Source organism: Vanacampus margaritifer, chromosome 15, assembly GCF_051991255.1.
Source record: "Vanacampus margaritifer isolate UIUO_Vmar chromosome 15, RoL_Vmar_1.0, whole genome shotgun sequence".
In the NCBI taxonomy this organism is placed as follows: domain Eukaryota; kingdom Metazoa; phylum Chordata; class Actinopteri; order Syngnathiformes; family Syngnathidae; genus Vanacampus; species Vanacampus margaritifer.
Window position 1 is genome coordinate 6,070,336 of NC_135446.1, and position 18,182 is coordinate 6,088,517.

An 18,182-nucleotide genomic window follows, 5' to 3' on the forward strand; every position below is an offset into this window, starting at 1 on the left:
TTTTTAATATATAACTTATCATGATGATTGTTCCACACAGCAGTACCCCTCTACCCAGTGGGCATTGTTCCTCCGAGAACCAAATCTCCCATGAGCCCTCCCGAGTCCACGACTATCGCCTCCTACGTCACCCTGAGGAAGACCAAAAAGCCTGAACCCAGATCTGTATGTTTTGCTTGGGGCTTGAATTCAGAATACGACTTCTCAATGATATGACTGAGCAAGTTCGTCTTTTGGTCTTTGCAGGATCGTCCCAGAAGTGCGCTATTAGACCAGATTGGCTCTGGGGAGAGAGAGGTGGGCCGAGCCAGGATGAGTGTGGAGGAGCAGATGGAAAGGATGAGGAGACACCAAGAGGCGTCATCACAGCGAGAGAAGAGAAGAGAAGCCCTATCCCGCTCGCACTCATTCAGCAAAGACGACCACTTTGTTATGCCGCAGGTAGTACAAATATTTTACGTAACACACTGACTACTGAAATGAAGGGTTGACATCACAGTTGCTCAGGGCTCTGGCAGCGACCAATCACGGCTCACCTGTTTTCTGAAGCTGAGCCGTGATTGGTCGTTACAGTCAAGAGCAAGTGGCGGCTGGATTTTGCTGCTTAACTCTTTAAAATCTTACTTAAAGTTACGTTTCTGTTATTTATACGGATGTCGGGCGATTAAAATTTTTAATCGTCATTAATGGAATTACTTCAATAGTTAACTCACGATTAATCGCAAAGTATATATCTGTTCTAAATGAACAATAAAATGAACAATCAAATATATTTTTTAAAGCTTTCATATTCTGGTTATAAACATAAAAGAGGGAAAATGTTAAACTAATGGAAATATAGCTGTATCTTTCAGTCATTGGTGCATAATGATAATTTCATAATAATTCATAAAATTGAGTTTAAAATTAAAAACATGTACTGTACTGTGAATAACGAGTGTGATATTGATTTGTGTTAAAGTCATTTTCTGCCACTAGATGGCATAATTGCATTTGTAAGTCATTGGTAATAGCTCAGTGCATTTTCCTTTTCATATTAAGAGCTATCTAATCTTTAAGATGAAGTAACTTGTGAAATTCTGCACATTTTTAATTTTTAATACAATTTGACCCCAGTCTCCACAAATATATGCATTATGATTACATTTAGTACTACAAAATTACTCCTCCGTGAGTCATCACCTTATCGTGGTGGAGGGGTTTGCGTGTCCCAATGAGCCTGGGAGCTATGTTGTCCGGGGCTTCATGCCCCTGGTAGGGCCACCCAAGGCAAACAGGTCCTAGGTGAGGGACCAGACAAAGCATGGCTCAAACGACCCCAATGACGAGTACAAACCTTGGATTTTCGTTTCCCTTGCCCGGACGCGGGTCACCGGGGCCCCCCTCTGGAGCTAGGCCTGGAGGTGGGGCTCGAAGGCGAGCGTCTGGTGGCCGGGCCTATACCCATGGGGACCGGCCGGGCACAGCCCGAAAAGGCAACGTGGGTCCCCCTTCCCATGGGCTCACCACCGGTGGAAGGGGCCAAAGGGGTCGGGGGCGCAGTAAGTTGGGTGGCAGCCAAAGGCGGGGGCCTTGGCGGTCTGACCCCCGGCTACTGAAGCTAGCTCTGGGGACATGGAATGTCACCTCTCTGACAGGGAAGGAGCTCGAACTGGTGTGCGAGGCTGAGAAGTTCCGACTAGATATAGTCGGACTCACCTCCACACACGGCTTGGGTTCTGGTACCCATCCTCTCGAGAGGGGCTGGACCCTCTTCCACTCTGGAGTTGCCCACGGTGAGAGGCGCAGAGCAGGTGTGGGCATACTCATTGCCCCCCAGCTAGCCGCCTGTACGTTGGGGTTTACCCCGGTGAATGAGAGGGTAGCCTCCCTCCGCCTTCGGGTGGGGGGACGGGTCATGACTGTTGTTTGTGCTTATGCACCGAACAGCAGCTCAGAGTACCCACCCTTTCTGGAGTCCTTGGAGGGTGTGCTGGAGAGCGCACCCCCTGGAGACTCCCTCGTTCTACTGGGGGACTTCAACGCTCACGTGGGTAATGACAGTGAGACCTGGAGGGGCGTGATTGGGAGGATTGGCCCCCCCGATCGAAACCCGAGTGGTGTTTTGTTATTGGACTTCTGTGCTCACCACGGACTGTCCATAACGAACACCATGTTCAAGCACAAGAGTGTCCATATGTGCACCTGGCACCAGGACACTCTAGGCCGTAGTTCGATGATCGACTTTGTAGTCGTGTCATCGGACTTGCGGCCGTATGTGTTGGACACTCGGGTTAAGAGAGGGGCGGAGCTGTCAACTGATCACCACCTGGTGGTGTGTTGGCTCCGATGGCGGGGTAAGATGCCGGTCCGACCAGGCAGGCCCAAACGTACTGTGAGGGTCTGCTGGGAACGTCTGGCAGAATCCCCTGTCAGAAAGAGTTTCAACGCCCATCTCCGGCAGAGCTTCTCCATTGTCCCGGGGGAGGCGGGGGACATTGAGTCCGAGTGGACCATGTTCCGCGCTTCAATTGTTGAGGCGGCCGATCGGAGCTGTGGCCGTAAGGTGGTTGGTGCCTGTCGTGGCGGCAATCCTCGAACCCGCTGGTGGACACCAGCGGTAAGGGATGCCGTCAAGCTGAAGAAGGAGTCCTATCGGGCCTTTTTGGCCTGTGGGACTCCGGAGGCTGCTGACGGGTACCGGCTGGCCAAGCGGAATGCGGCTTTGGCGGTCGCTGAGGCAAAAACTCGGGCATGGGAGGAGTTCGGTGAGGCCATGGAAAACGACTTCCGGATGGCTTCGAGGAAATTCTGGTCCACCATCCGGCGTCTCAGGAGAGGAAAGCAGTGCACCGTTAACACTGTGTATAGTGGAGACGGAGTGCTGTTGACCTCGACTCGGGACGTCGTGAACCGGTGGGGAGAGTACTTCGAAGACCTCCTCAATTCCACCAACACGCCTTCCTTTGAGGAAGCAGGGTCTGGGGACTCTGAGGTGGGCTCCCCTATCTCTGGGGTCGAAGTCGCCGAGGTGGTTGGAAAGCTTCTCGGTGGCAGGGCCTCGGGGGTGGATGAGATCCGCCCGGAGTTCCTGAAGGCTCTGGATGTTGTGGGGCTGTCGTGGTTGACACGTCTCTGCAGCATCGCGTGGATATCGGGGACGGTGCCTCTGGATTGGCAGACCGGGGTGGTGGTTCCCCTTTTTAAGAAGGGGGACCGGAGGGTGTGTTCCAACTTTAGAGGGATCACACTCCTCAGCCTCCCAGGTAAGGTCTATTCAGGGGTGCTGGAGAGGAGGGTCCGTCGGGAGGTCGAATCTCGGATCCAGGAGGAGCAGTGTGGTTTTCGTCCCGGCCGTGGAACAGTGGACCAGCTCTACACCCTCAGCAGGATCCTCGAGGGTGCGTGGGAATTCGCCCAACCAGTCCACATGTGCTTTGTGGACCTGGAGAAGGCGTTTGACCGTGTACCTCGGGGAGTTCTGTGGGGGGTGCTTCGGGAGTATGGGTTACCGAGCCCCCTGATACGGGCCATTCGGTGCCTGTACGACCGATGTCAGAGTCTGGTCCGAATTGCCGGCAGTAAGTCGAATTTGTTTCCGGTGAGGGTTGGACTCCGCCAAGGTTGCCCTTTGTCACCGATTCTGTTCATAACTTTTATGGACAGAATTTCTAGGCGTAGCCGAGGCGTTGAGGGGGTCCGGTTTGGTGGCCTCAGCATTGCATCTCTGCTTTTTGCAGATGATGTGGTGCTGTTGGCTTCTTCAAGCCGTGACCTCCAGCTCTCACTGGAGCGGTTCGCAGCCGAGTGTGAAGCGGTTGGGATGAGGATCAGCACCTCCAAATCCGAGACCATGGTCCTCAGTCGGAAAAGGGTGGAGTGCCCTCTCCGGGTCGGGGAGGAGGTCCTGCCCCAAGTGGAGGAGTTCAAGTATCTTGGGGTCTTGTTCACGAGTGAGGGTAGGTTAGAGCGGGAGATCGACAGGCGGATCGGTGCAGCGTCTGCAGTGATGCGGACGCTGTATCGGTCCGTTGTGGTGAAGAAGGAGCTGAGCCGAAAGGCAAAGCTCTCGATTTACCGGTCGATCTACGTTCCTACCCTCACCTATGGTCACGAGCTGTGGGTCGTGACCGAAAGAATAAGATCCCGGATACAAGCGGCCGAAATGAGTTTCCTCCGCAGGGTAGCCGGGCTCTCCCTTAGAGATAGGGTGAGAAGCTCGGTCATCCGAGAGGGACTCACTCGAGTCGCTGCTCCTCCACGTTGAGAGGAACCAGTTGAGGTGGCTCGGGCATCTGGTTCGGATGCCTCCTGGACGCCTCCCTGGGGAGGTGTTCCGGGCATGTCCTACCGGCAGGAGGCCCCGGGGACGACCCAGGACACGCTGGAGAGACTATGTCTCTCGGCTGTCCTGGGAACGCCTTGGGGTCCCGTCGGATGAGCTGGCTGAAGTGGCTGGGGAGAGGGAAGTCTGGGCTTCCCTGCTAAAGCTGCTGCCCCCGCGACCCGACCCCGGATAAGCGGAAGAAGACGGACGGACGGACGGACTACAAAATTTTGATCTGGACGTGTTTGCTGCGTTGCGACTGGAATTCCCCAAGTACAGGCTTTCTAAGGAAGGGGCGGTCATTAATCGCACGTTTAAAAAAATGGTGCCGTTAAAGGAACTTTGAATTATCCAAAATTGAATGTACTAATTTTGACACCCCTAGTCATTTAACATTGTTGTGTCCTCAAGACACTTTTTTGCTTTTGAATTAAGTGTTGAATATTTACCTCTCTACCATCAATTTCCTTTGTTTTTGTTTATCATGACACCTGAATAGTGTCTGTTAGCATGGTGCAATATTTTGTAATATGTCTGGGTCAAAGTGCAAAATGTTTTCTTGAGATGTTGAAATGAATCCTTGATTTGGGAATGGGAGGTTACAATTTGCCAAAGTGGGTCAACATTTTGTGGACTGATAAAAGTACGATTGTTCTTTTTTGGGCTGCCATTGAATGTGTGTGGCTCAATTTCGGTGATTGTTATGATGATGTAGTGATTGTCATGATTGCGTTTGAATCAACAGGAGGTATGTGAAGACACATGGCGTGACAGGGAAAGGACCTCGCCGAGTGGGCCTTTGCTGCAAACTGACACCAACAACACAGAAAATGAGGTAGCCTGCCAGTACCAGTTTACCTCAAAAGCTGAATATTGGTAATATTCAGCTTTTGTAAGGTCATGTAAAAAAAAAAAAAGCTGAATAAATGCGACTGGTGTACCTCCATTGAACAAAACTTTGGTTTATGTTCTGCGCACGCTGTACCTGCAAGATATCTTTGTCTTTTGAGTACACAAACTACTTGTATGTGCGGCCATCTTACGTTGCCACTCGCTAAGCTCACATAACTTGAATACTTTGATTTCTCCGTGGCATTTTCACATTTATAAACAATGACTTGTCGGCCATGTTTGCTATGTTCGAGTTCCGAGGTTGGCTCTGAGTTGGAAGGATATGCATGTGCATCATTTTATTGCCGCCCCCTTAGCTGATTTTCTTTTGTCCACCATTACATTCCATTTGTCAGCTGTGTGAGAGGCAGACGGCAGTCATTTTGGACGGGCACGCTGAGACCAAGCATGTGGAGATAGTAAACCTTCACTCCTTTGAGGAGGACAAAAGCAGAGAAGATATGCCCAGCTGGCCAACAAATATCACCAGTGAAAACAGGTGTGTGTGTGTGTGTGTGTGTGTGTATAGCCCATTGCTGTTTTAACTTGACCCAGATGATTGTATCCTGTCAAAAATAAAGTACAACTGATTGTCGGTTGGGGTGAAATTAACGTCTGATAAGAGTCCAGGCAGGCCTGAAGACGTCTACAAACTTTTATTTTTCATCGTAGCGGTAGCGCCACTGCTGTGTAATTTTCAGCAGATAGGCGTGATGAATAAAACAGTCTGGAAGACAATTTGACTTTTGGGTTTCTGTATGTTTGAAGCTTCAAAAGTACACAAATCTTACAGAGCAATCTACAAGAAGAAAATGACCTGTGAGAGAGTGCGCAGTAAGAATCACGGGAAGATTCTGTATGCTGCCTAGTTAGGTTTTTGGGAGAAGAAGGGAGGGTCAGCTAGACAGGAAAGCAAGCTAAAGAAAATACACATTTTAATCCTCTTCTGTGAGTAATCAAGTGAGCTAGCTATTCTACTTGTATGGCTTCCAGCTTCCACAGTCCTGATCCAGAGACCTCAAGCCCCGAGCCAAAAGAAGCGGAGGTCGACGCGCTACAAGAAAATGCCAGCAAGGAGAGCCTGGAGAAGCACTTTGAATCCTACAACCAGCTACCAGCAAATGACAAGGAACACAACAATAACAACTTATTGACTTGTGAGTATCTAACAATCATTATTTTGAGACCTTCTTTTGCATTTTGCACATTTTGAACCCGTATTTTCCAAACACCCAGTGAGTCTTATCCTGCTTCTTTTTCCCAACCGTATAAGGTGTTGAGCTAGTGAGGCAGGAATGTTTGCATAATGAACTCCGTCCTTGTTCTCCGTCTTCCAGCACAAATATTCTCTATGGTGAGCAATGACACGTGAGCATCAAGCTGGACCTCAACGGTGACATCAACATTAGGCCCAAATGTAGCAAGTTGCAAAGAGCCTCCTCCCCAGCTTCCTCAAATGACAACACAAGGAGACTGAAAAGTCGGCGGCAAGCAGAGACGTTAGGTGTCCTGATGCCAAAGTTTTGACATACAAAACAAACGTTCATCTCAAGAAATTGTGGTGAACTTCACTTGTTTTAGTCATTCAATTCAAAAAGTGAACCTTATATTTATGTAGAGTGAAAGTGTAGAGAATTATACAAAATATTTTTTACAGTGTTCAATAATGAATCTGTACAATACAAAAGTTTCACTTTTTGAATTCAACTACTGAAACAAACTGAATTTGCATTCAGTAGTCAAACTTTGGAGATATTCATATATATGGATTAGGTTTGGAAAAAGTCATGCATAATTTCCTAAAAGATATGTCTAATAAAACAAAACAAAACTGTGAATTATATTTGTCCTGTGCGGACAAATGCAAATGGCACTAAAAGTCTTTCTGTTTTTACACCGTTTGAAGTTCCTTGATTAAGAAAACTTCTGAACACTTTTCGAACCTGTTTGCTGCTGGGCAGTTGTACGTGAGGTATGGATGGGCATGTGACAAAAACAGATAGATCAATAATATTTAATTTATTCATGAATTAAGTCGCTCTGAATGTTCCAAACTCCTGTTTCCATGCTGCTTGGTAACGAGGCCTGACTTTTTGTCTCCAGACTGTAAACTTGATGAGCCTCGATCAATTGTGCTTCTGCTGGTTGCAGCCAAGTACTGCACTCCATTTCGCCTCACTCGCTTCAAGATGATATTAATCAACAATATATTTCACACTTATTGAATTGTTTGGTTGGTTTTGCAACTGTCAGCCTGCTCTTCACAAGAACGGCCTTGGAAGAAATAATAATGCTGCAACTGGTTAACTACATTAGTTTGTACGAAGAAGTATTAGGTCTACACTGCCCAAAAAAATTATATAAACACCCCTATAAAATTCTGTAAGAGATCGATAGAGAAGGTATTGTAGATATGTGTTCCTCGCAAACGTTTATTCCGACAAAATTAACCAAACTACGACGTAATCCTTGTAAAGTTTACATTATAATTTTGGAGGGGTGTGGTACTAATACTTCTTGGTAGGTTCGCATACAAACACGTGTCGATAAAAATGTGTGGTAATGTTGCTGATGCGGTCTTCTTGTATGCTCGAGTCGCTTTTGTCACAAAGTGACACAAGAGCATCTGGTGTGATGGATACAGATGGTTTTGCTTCTAACTACAGTCAAAGTACATTTTGATATGCAGTAAATATTTGTTCTTAGTATTTAACTACAATATAATTAATGATGGCATCGTACAGCCTCAAGGGGTTAGATTGACGTTGAAGTGTACAGCTGTATATCGTTGGAGCATTTTGAGAAGTCTTGAACAGTGAATGGCACCAAAAACACAACACGTGCAGTGCTTTATTTCAACTCCAAAGTGACCACTGCTTTCTGCTTGAGCTTACTATGATTTTCATTGATCTGGATTGAGTCAACAGTCACGTTGATTCTGTCCAAGGGAAGGAAAAAGGTTGATAACCTGAAAGAGAGAAGATATAGTGAATTGTGATCTGTTCTCGCAGTTGGAGAACCAGAGAATAGCACATGTACGAAGCAATAAGGAGGACTTGAGAACATAAAACAAATGAAAGAAGTGTAAAATCTGTATTTAAAAAACAATAATTAAAAAAAATCATTTATGTACACATTAAAGAGAAAAATAGCAAATATATTATAGAGATTATTATTAATGTTATTAGGTCCAATATGCAAAAAGTTCATACGCCATGTGTTTTATATTGTGTAATAAATGTTGATGTTCATACAAACTTGATTGCTGTTTCTGGTCTTTGTCTTTCAAAGTATCACCATCATTAGTTTGAATATGTTATTCAATGGTAAACAATCTTCTTGTACACTTAAATAGATTAAATACATTGATACAGAACTGAAATGTGTGTGAGCATACAGGCTATGTCATTATTTTGATACTTAATCGCCGTAAATCTTTTTTCAGGGAATCAGATGTCACAGGTGAGCAAATGCTCTTGTAATGATTTTGTTGAACATACAAACCTAAGGAAAACACATTACAAGTCTAAAATATAAATTGAAGTAAAAAAAGAAAATAAGAATAAAGAAAAGAGTTTAAATGTTCGAAAGGGATAGGAGGAAGTTAAAAACGTATCTAGTCCTACCCCTTATTCGTTTTATGTTGATAAAATGATAAGGGAATGTATTTCAACAAAAGGAAATGTATAAACCCAGTCATTGTTACTGTGCAAAAGGTGTTTGCACCCAAGGCAGACAAAAACAAAGAAGCAAGCTTACAGGTTTTATTTGAACATAGGGAGCACGCTAGCGTGAATAAAGACTGCAACCAAAAGCAACGTGACACGAGGCCAACGCGGAAACAAACCGTACACAACTAGGAAGGTGGGCAGAGAGCTACGAGAGAAGGGGACTGAAGGCAAACGTAAAAATCACTCTAAACCTACACAAGGCTGAAGGAGTAACAGAGAACAGAAAATCATAGTAGTACTTACTAAAAAACAGAAGAACAAGTTGCACTGCTGGCGAGGATGAAGTTGCAAAGAGCACGAGAGTATCAGGTTGGCAGTGTCGATGGCAATCAGCAAAGGTTACAATATCTCGGCAGCCCTCTCTTGTCTCTCTTGCGCTTAAATACTCTGCTAATGATGATGCAGAGCTCTGTAACACGCGCGCGCGCACGCGTGCACACACACACACACACACACACACAAAGAGGCAACAAAACAAAGCAACAAACGATGCGACAGTCCTATAAACAAGTGCACTTCAACATACGCACATTTGCCAGCGACATATGTACATAAAATTAATAGATATATACCATAATACATTTATAAATCATATCCTCATACTCACAAATACAATTTTCATTGCACTCATACCGATACATCCAAAGAAAGAAGTAATGTTCATATACGCTTCCTCATAGAATGAAGGAAAATGAACGTTGTGTCGTGTGTTGCTTAACTCTAAATTTTTTTAAATGACCTGCGATTGGCTGACAATTTTGGAGTTAAAATGAACTCCCACCATTTTTAACTGCAATTTTAACAATCCAAATGTTGATCTTTGTAATGAATTATTTAAAATGTTTCATCAATTAAAATATTTTTCCAATTCATAATATAAAACTTGCATGCACCTTGTAGGGCGAGAGTTTGGTAAAAAAAAAAATAATAATTTTGTTCGCTGGAACACGTGGAGGAGTTCCACCACAATGCCAAAGATTGTCTATGTAGGTACAATGAGTCATTCCTACAAACAGAAGCAGCGGTGTCGGATTTGCAGTAGAACTGCAGTCTGGCTATCGTCGCAACTGCAATATGACGTATTTTAAAGCCAATTTGACTTTTAATTCACATGTGCAGCATGTTATTTTGGAATTCCAAAATCTTTGAGGAAAGGAAATTGAAGTTCCCGAGTGCTGGTAAGTTCTTTTACACGATCTTTGGCCATGAGGAGTCGTGACGTCACCACAAACGCCTGCTGTGTTCAATGCTTGAATTGCAGACTGAAGAGCAGCATCGTGAAGGCAACTTTTTCCACTGGAATCTCCACAAAGTCACATCCGCGGACGCCAAATATGGCTCAGATAAGAGCCGAGGGAGCCGAACAAGATTCTCAGCCAACGTCGGAGCGTCTTGACAACAGAGAAAGCGCCGATGCCGGCTCGGAGGGACAGGCCGTGTCCGACTCCAAACAGGAACCGGATAACAAGAACGACATCGGGGCACGAATGGACGTTGCTGCTGGTCGTGGTGCTGCGGCGGAAAACGACGATAACTCGTTGCTTTCTGACGAGCGCGTCGAAGCGACGCCATCGCCGGGGCACGAGGGAGACTACGTTGGGGACGGGAAAGTCTCCGAGCCAGGCAAGAGTCCCGCACAGGGCAGTCTGGCGACGAGCACCGAGTCCGCCCAAGAGGGCTCCCGGGTGCTGAAGCAAGAACAAAGGGAGGCAGGCAACGACGGCTCTCCCACAAAGGCGCCCGACAAACACGAGCACGGCGGCGTGAAAAGACGAGCCAGCCTGGAAGTGACCTCGTCGGACGGAGAGCCGCTTAGTCGGATGGATTCCGAGGACAGGTCTGCCAAAGTTGTAACGCAACAAGCATGGCCACTTCACTCAGTCAAAATACGAACAGGTTCCCCTAGTCCCCTAAAGTGATCCCCCCCCCCCCATTTCTCAACACGTGCAAAAGGGCTGCAAGATATATATATATATATATATATATATATATATATATATATATATATATATATATATATATATATATATATATATATATATATATAGCAATATTAAACTTGTACTTAAATAATAACTTTTTAACACAGTACTGTAGTTATTTTGCAGAGATTATTATTTTACCATGAATCAGTGGCATAACATCATGCCCTGGTAAAAAAAAATGTTTTGCCCGCATTATTTATTAATTCATTTATTTATTGTTGTTGTTTTAGTATCAGCAGCACACTTATGGACATGGAGAGCATAGCATCAAGTGGCCGTTCCACCCCAGCATTGTTGGCCAGTCACGGTTCTGGCGTTGCAGGCAACGGCTCCATGCCAGTCACCGGCAAGTCGTTAAACTACACGTGCTGTTGGGATCACTGCCAGGCGCACTTTTCCTGCAGCCCCGATCTGGCCGATCACATCCGAGCCACGCATGTGGATGGACAGAGAGGAGGAGTCAGTATTGGATTTCATATTTCTAGTTGAAACGTTTTATGAATGGAGTTGACATGATTGTCAGATTAGAACAATTTAAAAGTCAGTTCTAATCTTTGATTGTATTGTGTTGAAATTTGAGGGCTCTGCAGTATTTCAAGTCACTTCTTTTCTACATGCATTGTGAAATACTACTCTGGAACAACATTACAGGTGCCTGTGTTTGTTTTGCAGGTATTTGTGTGTCTGTGGAAGGGCTGTAAAGTTTACAACACACCGTCCACCAGCCAGAGCTGGCTGCAGAGGCACATGTTGACTCACAGCGGCGACAAACCATTCAAGGTGACGTACGCTTGACAGATTGACCGTGACGTCCGCACGCTTTGCCTGCCGCTCTGTAATAATGTGTGTGCGTGCAGTGTGTGGTTGGAGGCTGCAATGCCACATTTGCCTCTCAGGGTGGGCTGGCGCGGCACGTGCCAACTCATTTCAGCTCCCAGAGTTCGTCCAAGGTTTCCAACCAAGGCAAAATGAAGGAGGAGTCGCCGTCAAAGGCTGGCCTCAACAAGAGGAGGAAGCTCAAGAACAAGCATAGACGCTCACTCCGTACGTACACGCGCAAACACGCGCCATCATTATTTAGAGCCAAGAGTTATTTTTCCTGATCTTCCTATTTACATCAGATCTTGAGTCACAAGGCACTGTGGAGGACAAATGGCTAACTATTCAGTTTGGACATTTTCACTTGGGAGTGTACTCACTTTTGTTGCCAGGGGCTTGAACGTGTGCTGATCTCATATTGAAAATATTGCATCGCTGCCATCTACTGGTAATTGTGCATCAGTAAAGTTGACATCTACAGTAAAACATTACACGCAAGATGTTAAACTGGAGGCGAGAAGTTCAAAACAGACATGGCATAAATAGAATTGTTATTATTAACCCCAAAAAATTCTTGACAATAATAGATGTTATATGCCCCCACCATTCTAAACACGGCAATTTGATTAATATTGCGTTTGAGGAACATGAATAAAGCAGCAAAATCCATCAGTTTTAATCCATCTCAGTAGGCGGCCATTTTGCCACTAACTGTTAACTGAAAATGATGTCACCGTTGCTCAGGTAACGACCAATCACGGCTCACCTCTTTGGTCATGAGCCATGATTGGTTGTTACCTGAGCCACGAGCAACTGTGATGTTGTTATCAATCGACAGTAAGTGGCAAAATGGCCGCCCCCCTGAAACGGATAAAAATGGCTAGATTTTGCTTCTTAATTCATATTCCACAAATGCAATATTAATCGGAACACTGTGCCACTGTTTAGACGAGTGGTGCTGCATAGAAGATATTATTGTAAAGAATTTTTTTAAGTTGGCATCCCCTTTTCTTTGTGTGTGTTTTTTTTGTTTTTTAGCCCGCCCTCATGATTTTTTTGATGCCCAGACCATGGACGCCATCCGCCATCGAGCTATATGCCTCAACTTGGCCACACACATAGAGAGCCTTGGAAACGGGCACAGTGTTGTGTTCCACAGCACGGTACACACACACACACACACACACACACACACACACACACACACACATACACACACAGAATGAAAAATAATAATAATACTGCATGTCGTTTTTTCGTGTTAAAAGCAGTCGGGCGTACGTGTGTGTTTTCAGGTAATAGCAAGGAGGAAAGAAGAATCTGGCAAAGTCAAAGTCCTTCTGCACTGGACACCCGAAGACATGTAAGTTTTTTTCCTCCCTCCGATCCATGGGATTCAGGTATTTAATACCCGCTACTCTACTAATAGTGCTGATGATGCTCACTCACATCATTTTAGTCATTCACAGATTGTGTCATCGTTGTTCTCATTTGGCAGCAGGCATCTTAGTTTATTGTCACGAAATGTCAATGGATATTTTTAATTTTTTTGTAAAAGACTGCCTGACGTTTGGGTGAGTGAGAGTGACAGACTGCAGCAGAAGACCAAAGTTGTGCATCTGTCCAAGCTGCCAGCTGACACAGCTGTTCTCTTGGATCCCAATATTTGCAGGTGTGTGTGTATGCGCATGTGACAGGACAATGAGCCCAGAATTATTTTTATTGTTAACAAAAGTATTCTCTTTTTTTTCCCCCTCCCACTCACAGGATGTTCTTCTGAGGATTTCGTCTAGTCCTGAAGAAATCCTGAACTTTATACAAAGATTTTTAGAGAATTTAGAGACTTATCTTCTTCTTTTTTCCATGGTTTGCTGAAGCCATGCCTGCTAGATGTTGAACTCAAATCAATTTTAGTGAACGGAGGACTCATTTTAGACACATTTGTAGAGAGAAGCAGTCTTTGTAAATACTTGAGATTTGTAATATATTTTTTTACCTTGTTTTTTTAATTTTTACTCAGTGGACCGTAGTTGTATTTACCTTTTCTAACAAACATTATAAAATAGTTGCTCTGGTTTGATTTCCCCTTGTCATGTGAAATTCTATCTGCTTTTAGAAGGACATTATTAAAGTAATTATCAGGTATGTCAGCATCATGTAACATATTTCTTTAACCGTAGTTAGTGCCGTATTGCCTTTTTCTTACTGCGAAATGTGACAGCCTGTTAAACAATTGAATGCCAACTGCTGTATTGTGCCTGTGTAAATTGTTTTCTTAGACATATAAAGTTCCTACATTGAGACTCAATCCTTCTGACTAGACTTGTTTTGTCTTAACATACAAATGCATCCTTAACATCTTAAAAGCAAAAAAGTTAATCATATATCAAATTAACAGCTACAGAACAGCATTTCTTAACAGTCCACACAGTTAACAAATGCAGTATTTGAAACAAGTGCTGCCTTCCTACATGTCTGACTCTAGGTTCTCAGGCAGATGATGTACACCACAGATACATTTCCTGGATTCGCTGGCCACTGGACCAAAAGAATAAATAATCGCAGGCTACATTGTTCGCAACTATCATTTTCTTTTTAGATGTGCTAAATTGACGGTCGTTTTGATGTTGATAATTAATTAAGCCTTATGAAAATCTGTTTGAATTCGGTTACGTTATGATTTATTCACGTGTATGAGTATTATTTGACAGTTTAAGTGCCCCCACCAAGGTGGCCGCCACGTGGTCACATTGAAAAGCGGGGCCCCGTAGTGACGTCATAAGCAGTGGCCGGAAATCGTAAACAGCGTCGTCCTGTGTTGAAGCGATGGCTGGGCTCCTGAAAAAGGTACAAGCAGAGGTCAATGTTTATAGTTTTGTCACACACGAAAAAAACAACTAAAAGGATTATTACCCCCCAATTGTTTGTTTAGTCATTGCTATTCAACAGAGCGTTTCGTAGTAAGTGACCGCTTTAGCTAGCGGGAAGCTGAAATCATTTCATGAGCCATGATTCGAATCGAGCGTATACGTAAATTGTCACTATAAAATTCTTCGCATTCGACGATGTGGCGATGTGTGTTTCACTCGTTATAAAGATGATTTTGCAGCTCATTACAAGCTTATCACAAACATCACTTATCTCGCGGCAAGAATATAAATGCAATATTTATTAGGGCAGTTTTGTTATGGGAAAATCTTGGGATTTTAGAGAATAAATGCATTTTCATATCTGTGGAGCAATCACGGGTGTTTATTAATGTATAACACACACAAAAAGGAGTGATGTGTTATCTTCATATAAAATATGTGTACGCCTTCAGCATTTTAGTAGCAATGAGTGTCGAAATGGGATTTTTGGGTAATATCAACCCAAGTAAATGTACAGGCTTGTAATAATGTTGTTTATATTTGTAAAAGGTTCCTGAAGAGGAATAAAAAATATTTGTCCTCTTTGCGTGTTCCAAAACTTGAAGACAGATTTAATGTAAGAAAAAACACCTTTGCAAAAATGATTTTAATCTAACAGAGATCTCTGGACATCGTGACAGTCTCCAATTCATTCATCACTTAACAGGTGGAATTCAGAGCACCGAATGTGCCTCTTCCGCATGTAAAATGGCTTCTTATAGTTAAAACCGACCGCCTCTCTTTCATTTGTAGACAAAACATACTCTCTGGGTACTTTTCCATGAGCGATGGCGAAAACAGAGTCAGGGGTGCGTGTTCGAGACAGATTCCGTTCAAGGACTAAATGTGTTTTCCCACAGAGAAGGAACTTCTAGACCAAATAATATGTCCCAGTTTAAGGTCAAATTATATTGAGTTCAACACTACTTGCTTTACACATCTGTAAAACCTTTCAACATGGTTAATATAAAGAATTAAGATGTTAATAATGTATAACAATGGTTAATATATGAAAATAAAGAATTTAAATGTTAATAATATCTAACATTCCTTAAAAATCTGATATGTGTTTCCATGCTGTAATTAAATCCAAACCTTTTTTTTAAAAGAACTTCTCAATGCTCTCTTGTAGACAACCGGCCTGGTGGGCCTGGCCGTCTCCAACAATCCACATGAGGTAAGACGCCAACATCCAGCGCACAGCCGCAAACCAAAGTTGTTAGTAGAGATGACTTTGGGTAAGAATGGAGTGCACATCACGTCAGCAACATGTAGCTTAGTGCTCTGTGATGATTGATCCAGGTTGCTCATTTTGCAGCAGGTAACTGCAGAGGCACCTTGAGCTAAAGACACAAAAACAATATTTTCAAGTTCATCAGCTTTAACGCAAAACTAATACCAAAACTAATGTAAACTACATTCAAGCATTTTCGAAAATATAAAAACTAACAAACCCACTCTAAAAACAAATTAAAAGTAAGTGAGTTTAAGAAACAAAATAAAAAGGAACTCTAATTTTAAAAAAAGAAGCCTATACTTACTTGGTTTATATTTGATATTTACATTCAGTGTTTCGCACAGATTTGAAATCTACTTGGGTGGGTGTAATCGGGTAGTTGGACTCCTTGTGGGGGCATGGTGGGGGTTATTCCCAGTCCTGCTAACCTCTCCTCCTCCTAACCTAGTCTCCTCTAACCTCATGATCCACAAGTGAGTGACGGCGAACTAATGTTACATGCGGTATATCTGGTCGCGACATGTTTTTTTTTTGTTTTTAATATATATATATATATATCTTTTAATTATTATTATTAATTTGTTTTTAATTAATTAATTTATTTAATTACATTTTCTTGAAATCTACTTGTGTGGCTCACCCAAGTATTAACATGGTGTAGGAAACACTGACATTTGTTTGACAAGCTTAAAATTAAGGTGGGGGAAACTATGCAAGAAAATAAGAATTTGAAAAAAGGGCAAATCATTTTTCCTGATACTGTATCATGTAAATACTGTACATGATTCATGTAGAAAAAAAGGGAATCCTTTAAAGTCTTATTGAAATGATGAATGAGGCAAAAACATTCTTGTCTTTGTTTACCTACCTCTCATTCTTTGAAACTGCACTCAGCGACTGAGGATTCTCTACTCCAAAATCCTGGCAGTGCTGCAGACCATGCCACAAGACGCTGCCTACAGGAAGTATACTCAACAGTTGGTCAGCGAGAGGTTAAACCATGTCAAAGCGGTGAGCACCTTCTCAATATTTCAAAAACAACAACAACAACCTGAGATTTGGTGTGAACTGCTAAATCGTTTGCTTTTGAGACTGTCTGTGTGGACATAGCGCAAAGTGAAACTTTCAAGATTTAAATAAGACTGACAATAAAATGATGAATAATGTTTCATGCTCTCACAGGAGACCGACGTTGAAAAATTGGAGAAAAAGATCAATTGTGGACAGATTGAAGAGGTCATTTTCCAGGTAATGTTTACTGCGGTACTATTTGAGTCAAGAATGTACTGTATCATTGATTTTGTAGAGAAATGCCATCATGTGAATGTAGTTGTCAACTTAGTTTCATTTAAATGGAATGAGTTCAAGTAATACAACTGCAGAGTGGATGATGGGGAACAATCAATGTGCTGTTTTCATGTTTACAGGCAGAATGCGAGCTGACTCTATCAAGAAAGATGATCGAGTGGAAAGCATGGGAGCCGCTGATTGAGGAGCCTCCTCCCAACCAGTGGAAGTGGCCCATCTGAAAAACAAAAAACCTTGTTAATTATATTACTGATGCTATTATTAATAAAATGAATACTCATTGGATCCAAATTGTTTGCTTTTGTTGATGACATTTTTATCACTTAGCTTTTTTAATGAATACACTGTGGCGTGGATGTAATTACGTTAGTTTCTAATAATTCATAAAAGGGAAAAGGAAAAGGCGGGGTGAGGTGGAAAGAAGCGTAGCAAAGACAGGAAAAACTAAGTGGTAATGTGAAGCGGAAGCATTAGATGTCAGACATTTAGCACAGCTTACGGGCATAGGCAACTGTTAACGTAACTAAGAATAATAACATAAAAATGTCATATTATTATGAAAATATAATCTTTTAATTCCTTAGTAAAAATCTTGGCAAACTTTTCCAAGCTTCAACTCATTTGAACATACTTGAGATCGACCTGATACATTCTCGCCTCTTAAAACTTTGAGTAAGTTCAGTCATGTGGTCTCCAAGGCAGCCCTATGATGACGTCATAGATGACTTATTGGAGGAAAATCAAGGCAAGTATAGGCTACATTTGTAGTAGAAGAGATGAGCCTGAAGTGTTTTAATCATGCGTTTGTCTTGCATTACACATAAAGCACCACTGGGGGTCTCTCCAATGCCTTTTTTGGGTACATTAATCATCCGTCCACTTTTTTTTTAGCAAATTCTATTTAGCTGCAGACTCCTACACAGTACTGTTTTGCATAGTTATGTGATGTGTTTTTGTGTGTGCAATTATTGTACAGTATTGCAGTAACTATGCAAA

General features: G+C 43.1%; 3 protein-coding genes across 13 annotated transcripts in view; all 3 read left to right on the top strand.

The window, feature by feature from the left end:
- The window catches only part of LOC144035602 (pleckstrin homology domain-containing family A member 5-like), a 61,095-nt gene extending 52,636 nt beyond the window's left edge, over window positions 1-8,459 (top strand). For 8 of the 11 annotated variants that reach the window (XM_077545392.1, XM_077545400.1, XM_077545397.1 and 5 more), the window contains 6 exons: window positions 41-165; window positions 247-441; window positions 5,052-5,141; window positions 5,554-5,696; window positions 6,167-6,354; window positions 6,535-8,459. In XM_077545392.1, the coding sequence (XP_077401518.1) occupies window positions 41-165; window positions 247-441; window positions 5,052-5,141; window positions 5,554-5,696; window positions 6,167-6,354; window positions 6,535-6,569 (776 nt within the window). In that variant the 3' untranslated portion in view covers window positions 6,570-8,459. The remainder of the gene's footprint in view (window positions 1-40; window positions 166-246; window positions 442-5,051; window positions 5,142-5,553; window positions 5,697-6,166; window positions 6,355-6,534) is intronic. The other 3 variants (XM_077545394.1, XM_077545406.1, XM_077545395.1) reach the window with 2 other exon arrangements.
- A 1,680-nt stretch (window positions 8,460-10,139) lies between these two features.
- On the top strand, window positions 10,140-14,040 carry LOC144035604 (zinc finger protein aebp2-like). The gene is made up of 8 exons (XM_077545408.1): window positions 10,140-10,765; window positions 11,144-11,372; window positions 11,586-11,693; window positions 11,771-11,957; window positions 12,771-12,895; window positions 13,028-13,095; window positions 13,291-13,404; window positions 13,500-14,040. The coding sequence occupies exons 1-8, from the start codon at window positions 10,263-10,265 to the stop codon at window positions 13,510-13,512; spliced, it is 1,347 nt and encodes a 448-aa protein (XP_077401534.1). The 5' UTR covers window positions 10,140-10,262; the 3' UTR covers window positions 13,513-14,040.
- A 436-nt stretch (window positions 14,041-14,476) lies between these two features.
- On the top strand, window positions 14,477-17,471 carry ndufa5 (NADH:ubiquinone oxidoreductase subunit A5). Its single transcript, XM_077545409.1, has 5 exons — window positions 14,477-14,579; window positions 15,774-15,818; window positions 16,773-16,889; window positions 17,061-17,126; window positions 17,306-17,471. The coding sequence occupies exons 1-5, from the start codon at window positions 14,559-14,561 to the stop codon at window positions 17,405-17,407; spliced, it is 351 nt and encodes a 116-aa protein (XP_077401535.1). The 5' UTR covers window positions 14,477-14,558; the 3' UTR covers window positions 17,408-17,471.
- Window positions 17,472-18,182: the final 711 nt, after the last annotated feature.